At 60.6% G+C, this 13,998-nt stretch overlaps 1 protein-coding gene across 1 annotated transcript in view; it reads left to right on the forward strand.

Annotated features, from left to right (window-relative positions):
• Nucleotides 1-5,722: 5,722 nt before the first annotated feature.
• The window catches only part of NTSR1 (neurotensin receptor 1), a 45,785-nt gene continuing 37,509 nt past the window's right edge, over nucleotides 5,723-13,998 (forward strand). Inside the window, exon 1 of the mRNA XM_027623113.2 lies at nucleotides 5,723-6,436. Within this exon, the coding sequence (XP_027478914.1) occupies nucleotides 5,723-6,436 (714 nt within the window). The remainder of the gene's footprint in view (nucleotides 6,437-13,998) is intronic.

Consider the following 13,998-nt stretch of genomic DNA (forward strand, 5'->3'; position numbering starts at 1 on the left):
ACAGGGGCTCACGAGCTGCCTGAGGAGAGTGCCTGGCATCTAAGTGGGGAGGGGAGAGCCAGCAGGGGTCACCCGGCTGTCATCCGGGCCTCCCACACTTCAGGGCTTCTGTCCCAGAGGCTGACCCCACGTGGCCTGGGCTGGTTCTGCTCTGCTGGCTCCAGACTCCCGGGCCCATCCCTATACACACCACTCAATTTCCTGAGAGGGGACTGGTCTCCTCGGGAACCCCCTCCCAGATCTCCAAGCACCCTCATCCTGTAGCAGGTGGTTAAAGGAGTGTGTCTTCTAAGGTCATAGATGGCTGTCTTGGGGCACTTTGGGAAGTGGCCAAGACCCCTAGGGGGTAGGGAGTCCCAGTGAGGGGGGGTTCCCAGGGAGGGAGGTCCCAGCTCGTTCTCTTTGGCTGCTGGGCATCTCCCCCATAGCTTCCAACCCGGGGTCCCACCACCATGAACTCATGCCGGGCAGTAGAGGCCAAAGGAGGACCTAGCTGGAGCGGGCACCTTTCTCTGCACACCTGTTGGCCAGAGCGCATGCCCGCGGCCCGCCTGCAGGGCAGGACTCACTGTGCCCACAGGGGAGACTCAGGGCAGAGGAAGAGGGGCACGGGGATGCCTGCTGACGCCCCCTTGGCTGGGCCCCTGCGGCTGTGGCTCTCCAGGGTCCCAGACGTGCCGTGGGGGCTGCCTGGGAATCCACAGCCTGCTGCCGCGACTCTGTGGGACCCGTCCTCCATCCCAGGCTCCTGCGGTCACTTGCCCTTAGCCCCCCGCACCTGGCCATGTGTACCCTTGAACAGGTCACTGGAGCTCCAAGGCAAGAACGACAAAAGAGCCCCTGGTTCAGGTTTTATTTTTGGAACTTGTATGAAGTCGCTAGAAGATGAGAGACATTTCTTCTATTTAAATATTTCTAGGCAACTAGAACCCCTGATTACAGACAAAGGGAGCACGCTTCACATCTGCCGAGAAAGAGCTAGAGCCACATCAGCATCATGTTTGTGCAAACTCCATCCTCCCTGCCAAGGAGAGAAGTCAGGAAGGCAGGGGATAGGGGCACCGATGCCCACCTGCCCCCGCCCGCCACGCCCCGGGGTCGTCCGCTGTGCCCAGGGAGGGGTCCCCACACCCTGCTGTCCAACAGCCAGCCACTATCGAATCCGAGAACTCCCAGTGCCCCTTCCTCCTGGTCCCCCTTCCTCCAAGTAATAAATGGAAGCCTCATTTTAGCCAAACAGGACCCTTTCAACTTTAAATTGCCTGTTGTGTTCAGAAGCATGCCTGGGAAATTCAACCACAAATTGGTAAATTTATAACAGGCATAAAAACTCTCCATCTCCTAGGGTGAGAGCTGACAACATACTGCTTTTTTTTGCATACTGAGCAGATGGGACTGTTTGTCCTTCTGTGTTAGACGTGCTGTGTGTGTGTGTGTCTTTTGCCCAAAAGCAAATTAGGGACCCTCCTCCCAGCATGATCTGGAGGGGATGAGCGGGGAGGCGGCAATGGCCTCCGTTCGGAGGGTCACTCGGTCCGTTCCAAGCCTGGTCCGGAGAAGTTGTTGTGCAGCCTCAAAGGCAATTCTAACAAGCATCCTTTGTGTGCATGCCTACACGAAGCCGAAGCAAAGCCTTCCCAGGACGCTTCTAGGGACCCGAGCTGCGTTGAACATGTCTTGGAAGTTGGATTTTCTTTCTCCTTAGGGGATGATCTGACATGGCCCCCTTCCTTCCAAACACCAGCTTCCTTGCACAGCTCCTGGCAGGAGCCGGCAATGTCCCCGATGGGGCTCACGCTGGCGCGGCTCCACCGAGCTCCCCTGCCCTCGTCTGCCGGAAGGGCCAGGAGCTGCCATCAAGTGGTTCTGCTTGACCAACCTCCAGGATTGGTTAGAGGGAGGGGCTGGCTTCTGGGGGGGTGACAACGGAGACGTGGAGGGCGAGGGTCCCAGAGGGACCAGCCCCCGACCTGCAGCCTTCCCTGCATGTCCAGAGGGAATAAGCCCCGCCCTGCACAGAAAGCTTTCCACTCGGTGTGCCGTGAGTCCTGGGAAGGCAGCCCCCTGTCCCCGGGTGCTGACCACACTCGGTTAGTGCTGCACAGATAGACAAATGGACAGTGGATGCAGGGAAGCCCTAGGGAGAGGGGCTCTGGCTGGTGGAAACTAATCCTATGTCAGTGTTGGTCCACAGAAACCCAAGGATGAGGGGCCCCAGGGCTGGGGCACAGGTGTCCACAGTAGTTCTGGCGCACATTCAGCCAAAAAGCTGCAGCCCAATCAAGCTTCTGCACAGCAGCTCCCAAGGAGGGGTGACGTTGGACGCATGCTCCCCCCTCAGGGGGCTTCCTCCCTCCCCACGGCACGCACGGCTTTCTCTGAAAAGCATGCACCCAGCCCAGGGGCAGAGGCAGGCGATGGGCTTGCCAACAAAGATACTCTGAGCCCCTGTGCCCGGGTGCCCAACATACAGGTTCTTGTTCACACGTGCACACACGCACACAGACCATGTGACGGGCGTGTGGCTCACCAGGAGGACAGGAGAGACAAGGGTGAGGCAGCTGAAGCGCACTGCCTGGAGCGGGAGCTCTGCGGTCGGTCAGCAGCCCACATGTGCCATGAGCCCTTGGGGGGCCCCAGCTGAATGAGGCTCGGCCCACCCCTCCAGCCGGCTCACACTCACACCTCGCTTACATTTGCACATGTGTTGCTCTATTTTTAAAATTTTCCTTGGAATGCTGTACATTCGGGAACGTGTGTGATTTCCAAGCCATGGATGAGAAAATCCACAGCTAAAACTCTGCAAATATGCATATTACATTTCCTCAAATTACTCACCCTCCAGATAAGCACTCACTCCCCCCCGCCCCCAGTCTTGCAGGAAACATCATCATGATGTCCTGATACCAGTATTGCTTTCAAGTTACTATTTTTTTTTAATTTAGGAAGATGTCTCTTGTTGGCAAGAACTGCCCTCCAGCGGATGGGGCCCAGAGGAGAGAGAGGGACCTCCAAGCGTGGAGGGCAGCCCATGGCGCTGGTAACTCCAGGGACTGAATTCTGCAGCCAGAAAAGTAGGTGTTTCACACCCACAGGCTTTACTCCTGAGACTAGTGAGTGCCCCCAACTCCTCCCACAGCTGCAGCGCTGGGACGGGGCCGGGACATGCCCAGCGGGCTCCGTGCATGCAGCTCAGCCCTCAGGGCACATGGGATGGGCCAGCTCCCCAAGACACGCAGCAGCTGGAGCATGGGGTCAGGGTGACAGGCCCCACGGCTCTCTGGGCAGCCGGGAGCAGCTCACACTGCAGGGCTTCGCTGGTCAGTGTGGGGGCCCGCACCCGCCAAGGGCACAGCCCATCTCCCACAGACACAGCCGGATCCAGGATCGGTCCTCCCTGCACCTTGCCAACACTTTCTTTAAAGGATCTCAGCTGTCCAGGACATGTCTGCGTCAGGGGAAGTCAGAGAGAGAAAGGGCCAAACGGTGGAAGGTTCTGGCCTCTGCGCTGTCCAGGCTCTCGGGACACGGGAGAGGGGTTCCAAGTGGGCCTCCAGGGAGCCCCCGACAAGGGCCTGCTGCCCACTTTGTAGACCAAGGCCTTCCAAGTGACATTTCCTCCATGATTTTAAGCAAATGTCTTGTCCAATATTTGTGCTAAGTTGACTTTTATGACTTTTCAAGCTCCGAGGCTGGCTCAAAAAGAAATATTTGAAAAAAAAAGGCCAGCTTAGTGGAAAGGTCAGGGTTTGAAAACCAAACAGTGAGTTTAAGCAGCCGAGCCAGAGTACATTTCATCAGTGTCATCCTGAGCAGCTTCAGCTACTGGCCGGCAAAGGGACAGGTCCCAGTGGCCACCGGCTGGGGCCTTCCCCTGGGGAGGCTCCTGAGAGTGGCGACCAGATGCCACCATCCATGGTTAAGACCCGTGTCACCTGTGAGCCGAGGTGGCCTTGAGCCCCCGGGGCTCCAATGTGGTCTAGCACCATCACTTCCTTTTGTGACCGGCACACCCAGGTCCCCATCCCAAGAGCCGTTTACTTAGTTGGTAGACTTGCCTTCCAGAGAGCAAGCTGGTCAGATCCGCTGGGGGTTTAGTGCCACTTTTGTTGGCCTGGGCCCTGAACCCTCACACCCTCTGAAGCCACAGCACAATCCTGCAACGCCCACCCCACAGGTGTTCACTGAGCACTTACTATGTGCCCGCACTGACAGCATCAGTAATAGCCCTGGCCCCAGGGGCCATCTGTTCAATCACCATGCCCATTTTACAGATGACAAACTGAGGCACAGAGACGCTAGAGCAGTTGCCCGAATACAAAGCAGCAAGGCCAGGATGAAGCCGTGCTGGCTGCCCCCGAGCCTCCTCTACTGGTTTCCAGCAAAGGGATGTTTGTGTTATCTTCGAAGGCTGAATTTTTAAGCACGTATTTTTACGTGCTAGGATCCCCTGATGAGAACATCAGGTTTCTGAGGAACAGTCAAGCCCAAAGCCAGCTGAAAAGAGAGGAATAAATACAGACCCATTCCCGGGGCCAGGGTCCGGGGTCCGGGCACCCTTCTTAGGCCTCACACCTTTCTCCAACACCCCAAATCCCACACCCCAGCCTCCTCTAGGTTCCTGTTCTCGGCACAGTCGGTAGAGCCAGCCAGGTCCACACAGGGACGAGGCAGGGCCCTGAGGCTCTGACCCCCACGGCCACCCTTCCCCAACCTGCTGGGCATGGGCTCTGAGGGGACTTCTGATGATCAAATCCAGGTGGTGATAAAGGGGTGGTGTGCCCACTGGCAGCCATGGTGGGAACAAAGCCACCTCAGGGTGCCAGGTGCAGGACCCCAGCCTGCCTGGGGAGGGGCGCTGCTTTGCTCCCCGCCCTCGCCCACCACTCCCACCTGGCTGTGCTGGAGCCCGCCGGGCACCCATCTCTGCTGGCACCATGCGGGCTGTCCAGCCAGCTGTGCAGCACCCCAGCCATCCCAACGGGGCTGCGGGCCCTGTCCCCCCTTACCTCCCTCACCCCCCTGAGAGCGCTGCAAACGACCTGGAGGCAGTTGCCTTCCTGGGGTGGGTGGGGGGCGAGAGAAGTTGGGAAGACCCTGAACGAAGGGCGTGCTCCTGAGAGAGGGTGTGGGGAAAGAACCAATATCCCCTACTCACCCGCGGCATCGCGCGGGGGAGACCCGCCAGCCCTACAGTTGGGCTGGGCGGGGACAGAGGAAGGGCCGCCTCCGCCGCCGCCGCCGCCGCCGCCCCCCCCCCCCCCCCCCCACCACCACGGCTGGGCGCGCCGCGCTGCCGCCAGCTGAGTGAAGGCGCGGAGCCCGGGAGGGCGCGGGCGCGGCGGGCGGTGTGCGGAGCGGGTGTGCACCGAGCGGGTGTGCGCGGAGAGCGCGAGGGAGGACAGCGCAGGCGAGGGAGTGAGCGTGCCGGGGCGGCCGTGCGTGCGCTCCGCTCGCGCCACAGGCTCGCCCCGAGCCGCGGACCCGCGGGGTCTGGAGCCGGCAGCCCGCACAGTCGCGGAGATTGGAGATCGGAGGAAGCCGGGGCCAGCCGGCAGCGGGAGGGAACCGGCGGCCCCCGGTGAGCGCGCGTAGAGCTCTCCGGGGCGGCGCGGGCCGGGTCGGGAGCTCCCCCGCTGGACGGCGCGCCCGCTCTCAGTCTTGCGCGCTCCCCGCCGGCTCCCTCCGCTAGGTCCCCGCCAGAGCCAGAGCCGCGCCCACCATGCGCCTCAACGGCTCTGCGCCGGTTCCCCGGGGCGCGCCGGGCGCCAAACCCTTCCTGCTGCCGCCCTCGGGGCTGGAGGCGGCGCTCCTAGCCCCAGGCTTCGGTAACGGCACGGGCAACGAGTCGGAGCACCTGCGAGCGGCGCCCAGCAGCGACCTGGACGTGAACACGGACATCTACTCCAAGGTGCTGGTAACGGTGGTGTACCTGGCGCTCTTCGTGGTGGGCACGGTGGGCAACTCGGTGACGGCATTCACGCTGGGGCGCAAGAAGTCGCTGCAGAACCTGCAGAGCACCGTGCACTTCCACCTGGGCAGCCTGGCGCTGTCCGACCTGCTCATCCTGCTGCTGGCCATGCCCGTGGAGCTGTACAACTTCATCTGGGTGCACCACCCCTGGGCCTTCGGCGACGCCGTCTGTCGCGGGTACTATTTCCTGAGGGACGCCTGCACCTACGCCACCGCCTTCAACGTGGCCAGCCTCAGTGTGGAGCGCTACCTGGCCATCTGCCACCCTTTCAGGGCCAAGACCCTCATGTCTCGCAGCCGCACCAAGAAGTTCATCAGTGCCATCTGGCTCGCCTCGGGCCTGTTGGCTGTGCCCATGCCCTTCACCATGGGCCAGCAGAACCGCAGTGCTGACGGCCATCACCCCGGCGGCCTGGTGTGCACGCCCGTAGTGGGCACCGCCACGATCAAGGTCGTCATCCAGGTGAGCAGCTGCATCAGGGGAGAAGGGCAGGGAAGAAACGGGGTCTGGCCTGGGGGCAGGGTTGGTAGGCCCTCCCTCAGGGGCACCTCCGTCTTCTCTTTCCCTCACCTCGAAAATCGTTTCCAGCCCGTGCTCCCTCTGGGTCAGGGAGGGAGAGGATGTCACCAGGAAATATTACTCCTGTGCAGCGGGGAAGGGGATGGGGGCAGGGCCTGGGAGCTCAGCCTGACCCCCCTTCTCCCACCTGTCACTCCAGAGCCGCGAGATCTCACCCCCGCGTCTCATCCCCTCCTATCAAAGGGAGCGGGGCCCTCACATCAGTGACGTCTTGGAGGGTCCATAGATGGGCCTCAGCTGTCCCCAAACTCCCTGAGGTTTAAGGTAAACATGTGTGCTGGAGGCAGCTCCTTTCATCGGCTTTCCAAAAGGCTTTGCGGCCCCAGGAGACTAGGTCTGTCCCCTCTGCAGCAGCGCCCCCAGGCCAGCACTGACGTCACGTCCTCCCACGCCACCCCCCAGTGCCTCCTGGCTGCCCTGCCCCCGCTCACACTTGGGAGGTGGAGGCAAACTTGATACCACCTGGACTGGTTCCTTAGTTGAGCCTCGGGATCCCCATCTGTGACCAGGTAATCACAGCCCGACCTCAGGTGGTAGAGGATTCAGGAGAAAGAGCGTGGGAAGCCCTCGCATGGTTCCCAGGACATGGAAATGCTCAGAAGCACTGTTTTGGTGGTGGTGATGACAAAGTTGTTTCTGCTGGGAGGATCTTAAGGTGTTTGGGCGCGGTGGCAGGTGGGAGACCTGTGTGAGGTGGACGACACTGGAGCTGAGTGACCAACAGCCCTCCGAGGGTCTGAGCAAGGTGCTACGGGAGCCCAGGTGGGAGCCCTCCCTGGGAATCGGCTAGGATGAGGCGTCCTGGCAGGGTGGGGTACGCCGGCCTGGAGAGAAGGTTTCTCAGTCAGGGACCACCTGGGCAAGGGCCCTGCGTGGGAGGAAGTCTGGGCAGAGATGCCACTTTGGACAGCATCCTGGCCCTAGGACCGGGTAGCCATGGAGGTGCAGGGTGGGATGGGGCCAGGGGTTCTGGGCGGGGCCTGCAGGTGCTCAGCAGAGCCAGAGGAGGGGGCCGGGGTGCCCCGCCCCGTACCCGGCTGGCTATCCTTTCACACCTCCCAGCAGGGCTCCTGCTGGAAGTAGGACGGTGTGCTGGGCTGGGGAGCCGGCCCCACGCGGGCAGGACTGTGGTCTACGCATCACTCCCTGGGCTGTGGCAGACCCTCCACAAGCCACCACCCTGGCCCCTGACGCCGGTGCTGAGAACTTGTGGCTACAGGGTCCGCTGCGTGCTGAGGGCCCCCACCCCCAGCACAGGCCGCAGGGAGGTTAGTAGAGCCTGGCTGCCTGTCTGCAACACGGTCCCTGCGCTGGGGACAAAGCCACACGGGGCCGCGTGCGATGGACGGTGGGAAAGTGTTCTCCCGAGGCCTCAGAGGGCCCTCATTGTCTCCTTAGCTCCTGTCTTCGATCGGCTGTGCAGGGGCCTCCCCCGGTCTGCACCCAGGGCTGGGGCACAGCAGCCACACTGCCTGCCTTCAAAGGTATGAAGTGGCAGGTTCGGGGGTCAGCGGCTCAGGTGGCTAGCACGCCCTGCCCACCCAGGAGCCGCCTCCGCTCAGCCGCCTTTCCGGCGGCTCCCAGGGCTTGGCCAGGAGCAGGCGGGTTTGAATCATCAAGAACCAGCCGCAGCAGAGCAGAGCGCACACAGCCCCCCTGAAGCATCCTCTCTCCCCACTCCTGCCTCCTCTCCGTCGGCCCCACGCAATCAGACGCCCAGTGACACCACTTCACCTCCCCAAGGGCCGTTCCTCGGAGTCCCTGTGCTCGGAGGCTGCGACACCCACACCGCCCAGGGTGTGGCTTCGGGGCCACTGGGTGTCCTGGCAGATGTCTGCTGAGTGGTCACTGCAGACGGGCCCCCTTCTGTGCCCACAGGCCTAGTGCTGCCTGAGCATTTACTAGTGCTTGCTGGCTTCCTGACGCCCTCCGAGACTGGACCTCATCTTCCCCCAGAGACCCCAGACTCCGGGTGCCCATCTACTCCAGGCTGACCCTGTGGGTGGCTCCCAGGAGTGTGGCTGGGGCCTCGCCACCATCCCCGCTCCCTTCTGCATGCCCTGCTCCATCTCAGGAGAGGTGCCCTGGGTTCGTGTCCCCCACTTGGGCTTCGGGGCCACTGGGCAGGTCAGGGTGAACATCCACTGTTTTTAAGCAGTGATGCTTACCGGGAGGGGCTGCATGCTTGCATCCATGTGTCTCCCTCTCACCGACGATGTTGGAAGTGTGGAGGTGTCAGCCAGTCAAATGGCCCCTCTTTTCAAAACAGGAAAGTCTGCATGTCTCCCAGGAGGCCGCCAACCCCCCTCATCCACAAGAGCCCATGCTGGGTACTTACATGCACAAGTCATTTAGAAATGAGGGGGTTTGGGATCAGATTTCTGAACAACTTTGAATAATCATTGCTCAGTACTGCTGGGCATTTTCTGAGTGTGTCGCCTGGAGTTGGGCTAAGTGGGGCTTGGTCAGAGGGCAGGGCAAGGCCCAGGCCAGCAGAGGCCCCAGACCCTGGGCCCCAAGTTGACGGGGTGGCTGGGAGGAGGAGCCACAGGGCCTGCTGCGTTCCCTAATCCGGTCCCTCCTCTGACCCCAGAGGGGAACTGATTCGGTCTTTCCAACAGACTGTTGGTCACAGTGAAGACTTCTTGCCATTGAGGGGTCTTCCCACTAGAAAGTCCCCCCGAGAAACAGTACCGCCTCCACCGTTCACTCCATGCACCATCTCCCCAGGGTGCACCGCGGTCCCTACGGGTGGCCCTGCCTGTGTGGATCAGCGCACGTGGTTTGTGTTTGACCCTACTGCAGGCCTGCCTGGTCCCCTGCTCTGACCTCAGGCACCATGTGGATCCTGCTGTCCCAGGCTGTCTGTGGCTGGCTTCAGGTGGGGCAGGGCCCGTGTCCACCCCTCCAGTGAATGTGCACTGTGACCAATGACCAGTGGCAGCAGATACCCGGGGGGTTTGAGCGTCTGGTTCAGATCTGACTTGGCCGGGCACTTGCCCAGCTTCATGCTCCCGGCGGCCCCCCCCGCCCTGACCCAGGACTCAGTGGTGAATATGCTGCCTGCCCCAAGACAGTTGCTAACTTGGTCACCAGCTTTGCCCTGGTTCTAGCCACAGCTCCTAGACACATGCTGTCCCCAGGTGTGTTCTCATTTTCCCAGTTAAAGAAGGAGGGTAGGGGAGGTGCTGACCCCCTACAGTCCAGTGTTCTAGAGCCTGGGGGTTGTGTCCACACATGTGCAAACATATGTAGATGCACATGCAGAAACACATACACAGACCTCCGCGCGTGAACGTGGAGACACACAGAGATGTAACACACGTACGTAGACGGCACAGGAAACACACGTGTGCACATCACATGCACACACAGCACCCCATCCGTGTTGCAGGCTGTCTCTGCCACTCAGTTAACAGAAGGAGGCCTGGGAGGCCCCATCTTCTCCATCAAAAGTACACAGGCATCTGTGCTGCTCAGGGCATGGGATATGGGGGCAGACGCACGCACTGGGCAGGTGAGGGAAGCTCGGAGCCCAGACTTCTCTAACGGGTGCCCTGAGCACTGACCCCCAGGATCAGGGCCACCCCCAGCCCTCGGCGCTGGGGCGTACGGCTGGGCAGAATCCCAGGGCCCCACGCTAGTCCTCACGTGGTGCCCAGTCCCGGGACAGCGCCCGTGGGGATGGTCGGGCTTCTGTGCTGAGACCTGGATCTGCTGTTTTCGCAGTAAAGTTGGTCTTCGCGATGCTCAAACCGGTGGTAAAGTATTTCCACCCCGGGAGCACATGAGCTCTGTGAGCAGGGGCAGAGGGAACCCAGGAGCCTCCCCAGGGCACACCAGCGGTGCCCCCAGGGCAGGGGCGGCGCAGCCTCGCGCCACGACGGGCAGAGCCTGGGCGGCCGGCACCACAGCAGCCGAGGGCTCTCTGTGCCGACACGTCGTTGTTGCTGATGTCAGGCCCCACGGGCCTCCAAGGACCTCACTCCTGGAGGCCCCTGCTTCTGTTCACCTTCTCAGACGGAAGTGCCCCTGGCAGCGGTGTGTCCTCTCGCCCTCAGGGCCGAGCTGGGCCGTGGGGTCAGGGAGGAGCTGGTGCCCCACACCCGCCGGCCCCAGGTCCGCGGCCTGTGCGACACGCAGCCCCTACCGTCGGGTGTGACTCCACGGAAGCCGAGGCAGCAGGACCCGTCTCCACTAAGTGGAAGAAGGTTCGTTCCAGGAGAGTCAGACCACGAGTCATTTTCTCAGGATTTCTGTCCTGTGGCACCTTGATGGTCTGTTCCTTCCCCTGCCCGCGAACCGCGGGTAGCAGCCCGGCCTCAGGGACGCCGGCACTCATTGGCAACGTTTAGCGAGCCCCAGGGTCCCCACAAAAGTGACTTTGTAGAGGGGAGGGCAGCCACCACGCTGAACGGCTCCCCGCTGGTGCCATTGTGTGCCCCTGCTCTGCGCCCTGAGGACAGCACATAGAGCCCCCTTCCTGGCCCTCAGTCTCGTAGCTTGAGGGACGTTCTGGCCCACGGCGTGCCCAGCCCTGAGAGAGGAGCCCCGCTATGGAGCCGCTCTGTATCCCGGGGATTAGACACAGCGCTGAGCACCACACGTGGTTTCCAATTAGACGCTGGCCCAGAAAGGGAAATCGCTGTGAAGTTCGCGGTTGGGACAGTCGCCAAACCCGGGTACCATCCGCAGTCAGTCGGGGAGGCACCGTTCCTGTGAGGTGTGGGTTCTGATTTTGATGGTTGTGCTGAGCCTCTGTAAGAAGACGTCCTTGTCCAAAGACCGAGTCCGGCCCCAAGTGCCGTCTGCAGTGCCAGGTGGGCCCGGCCTGGTGCCCACGGGCCATCCTCACTCCGGGGGAAGTCTCCGCTGCAGGAGGACAGGGGCTCGCCCGCGGCACCGCAGGACAGGCAGGCCCAGCTTGGGATGTCAGGGAGCCTTTGTTTCTCTCTGCCAGAGAAAGAGCCAACCAGGCACCCCAGCTGGTCTCTTAGTGGTTTGTGTTAGGAGCAGAAAATGGAATCTGAAGCCTTTCTTTCTTCTTTCCTATTGCGGTAGAAGATACGTAACATGAAATTTACCATTTCAACCATTTTTCAGCTCAACCATCCGCACCACCCGTCCCCAGATCACGGCCACCGTTTGCGACGGGGAGCTCTGTCCCCCATTAGACCCTGACTGCTCCCCCCGCCCCTCCAGCCCGTGTGTCCACTCCCACTTTCTGTGTCTAGATCCCCGGCCCTCCCCGGCGGGCTTTCAAGCCTGCCCGTGGTCTCCTCTGAGAGCCGGAGTCCACGGATGAACCCTCTGTGCCGAGCAAGGGCCGCAGCCTCAGAAGGCCGCCTGCGACACTTCCACCTGCAGAGCATTCTGGAAAAGGCAAAGCGACCGGGACGGATCAGTGGCTGACGGGCTGGGGGCGGGGTTGACGTTGGGCAATAAATGCTCTGCATCTTGACTGTAGTGGTGATTACACGACTGAGCGTTTATGAAAAGCTACGGACTGAGGGGTAATTTTAGTGAATGTAAATTGTTACGTCTCAGTGGGTCTGTCGGAAACGAGCACGAAGCGTGCTGAGGCCTCGCCCCGTGAAGGTTGTGGGGGACAGGCAGGTCCTCTCTCTGGCGGGCCTCTGGGCACTGCACGGTCCTCCTGAAGGCTCGATGGCCCACAAGGACCCGAGGGGTCCTGGGAACGTCCGTGGGGAGCCCAAAGCCCCCAGCAGTGCTCTCACCCCCCAGGAGGGCTTGATTCCCACCCCCAGGAGAGGATGATGGTGCTGAGCTCACAGCTGTGGGCTCTGCCTGGCTCCCCGCACCCCTGCTGTTCCCCAGCAGCACCGCACCCCGCCAGCAAAGGAACAGCCACCGAGAGGCCACGTGGCCAGCCCAGGCCAGGTGTCATCCCAGGTGGAAGCACCAGGCTCTTCAGGTCCCACCGGGAAGCGGAGGCCCAGAGAGGGCAGGGCGCTCGAGCTGGACCCGGTGCAGGGTGTGGGGCTGCTCACCTGCAGGCTCGCTCTGCTGCTTTGGGGACTTCACGCGTGAACACCTGTGGGGCTGCTCCATCAACACCCAGGGGAGCCTCCGTGCTCCTGGGGAGCGGGAAGTTTGGGGTTTGTCATCAGCAGCATGGCAGCTTCACTGCTGGCCAGCTGCCGGACCCTGGGCCAGCCACATGACCTTGTGCGCCTCGCTTCTTTGCCGGCCGACTGCAGGTAGCGATGACTCTGTGGCTTGGTGACTTAATACACTCAAGGTGCCTGGGATGGCTCTGGGCGCCCAGTGGGGGCTCTGTGACCCGCGCAGCAGTAATTCAGCCACGTGTGTGGAGAGACCAGGCCTCTGATTTGGGGAATCCCCCTCCTGGGGCTGGGAGCTGCTCCCTGTCATCTGGGTGCAGGATCCTGCAGGAAACACTTTATTTTAAAATTTACACCTGGTCAGAATCACTTTTCTTCCGTTGACTTCCGAGTTTTAGCAAACACGTAGAGCCACGTAACCACTGCCTCAGAGGATCAAGGCCAGTCTTGTGTCCCCAAAGCTATGTCTTGTGCTATTGCTTTGGGGTCAACCACACCCCGCCCCAGCCCCTGGAAACCAGGATCTATTCTCTCAACCTTGTGCCTTTTCCAGGACGTCACGTAAATGGAGACTTTGGGGTGTCCCCTCCCCAAGTCTGGCTTCTTTCACTTGCTATGGCCCTTGGAACTCATCCATGCTGTTGCCTGCATCAAAATAGCTTGCTCCTTCGTTTATGGAGGATTCCACTGTTTGTTTCTCCATTTGGCAGGTGAAGGTCGTTTGGGTGGTTTCCAGTTTTGAGCAATGACAAATAAAGCTGCTACCAATAATATTCAGGTACAGGATTTTCTGTGAATGAGCATTTTCATTTCTCCCACATGAATACTTACGAGTCAGATTGCTGAGTCCTACAGGAAGTGTGTTCAACCTTCCAGGAAATTGCCAAGCTTTTCCAAAGTGGAGGTGCCATTTTGAATGTCCACAGCCGCGTAGAAGGACGCAGTGCTCCACATCCTACCTGGCACCTGTGATAGTCAGTTTTAGGTTTGGGTTTTATTTTCATTTAGCCGTCCCATGGGCGTGCAGTGGGATCCTGCTATGGCTTGATTTGCGTTTCCCTGATGACTGGTGACATGGGGCGCCATATGGTCTTGGCACCTGTGCACCTTCTCTGCCAAAGTCTGCTTCAGTAGTTTGCCCAATTGTTAAATTGACTTGCTTTCTTATTGTTGAATTTTGAGAGTTTTTAAAATATATTCTGCATATGAGTCCTTTGTCCAGATACATGATTCGCAGATACTGTCTCCCCTTCTGTGGCTTCTCTTTGCATTTTCCTGACATTGCACATCACAGAGCAAACAGCTATGGTTTTTTGATGGAGTCCAGCCCGTCAGACATTTAAACGGATCCTGCTTTTG

This window comes from Zalophus californianus, chromosome 8 (genome assembly GCF_009762305.2).
Source record: "Zalophus californianus isolate mZalCal1 chromosome 8, mZalCal1.pri.v2, whole genome shotgun sequence".
In the NCBI taxonomy this organism is placed as follows: domain Eukaryota; kingdom Metazoa; phylum Chordata; class Mammalia; order Carnivora; family Otariidae; genus Zalophus; species Zalophus californianus.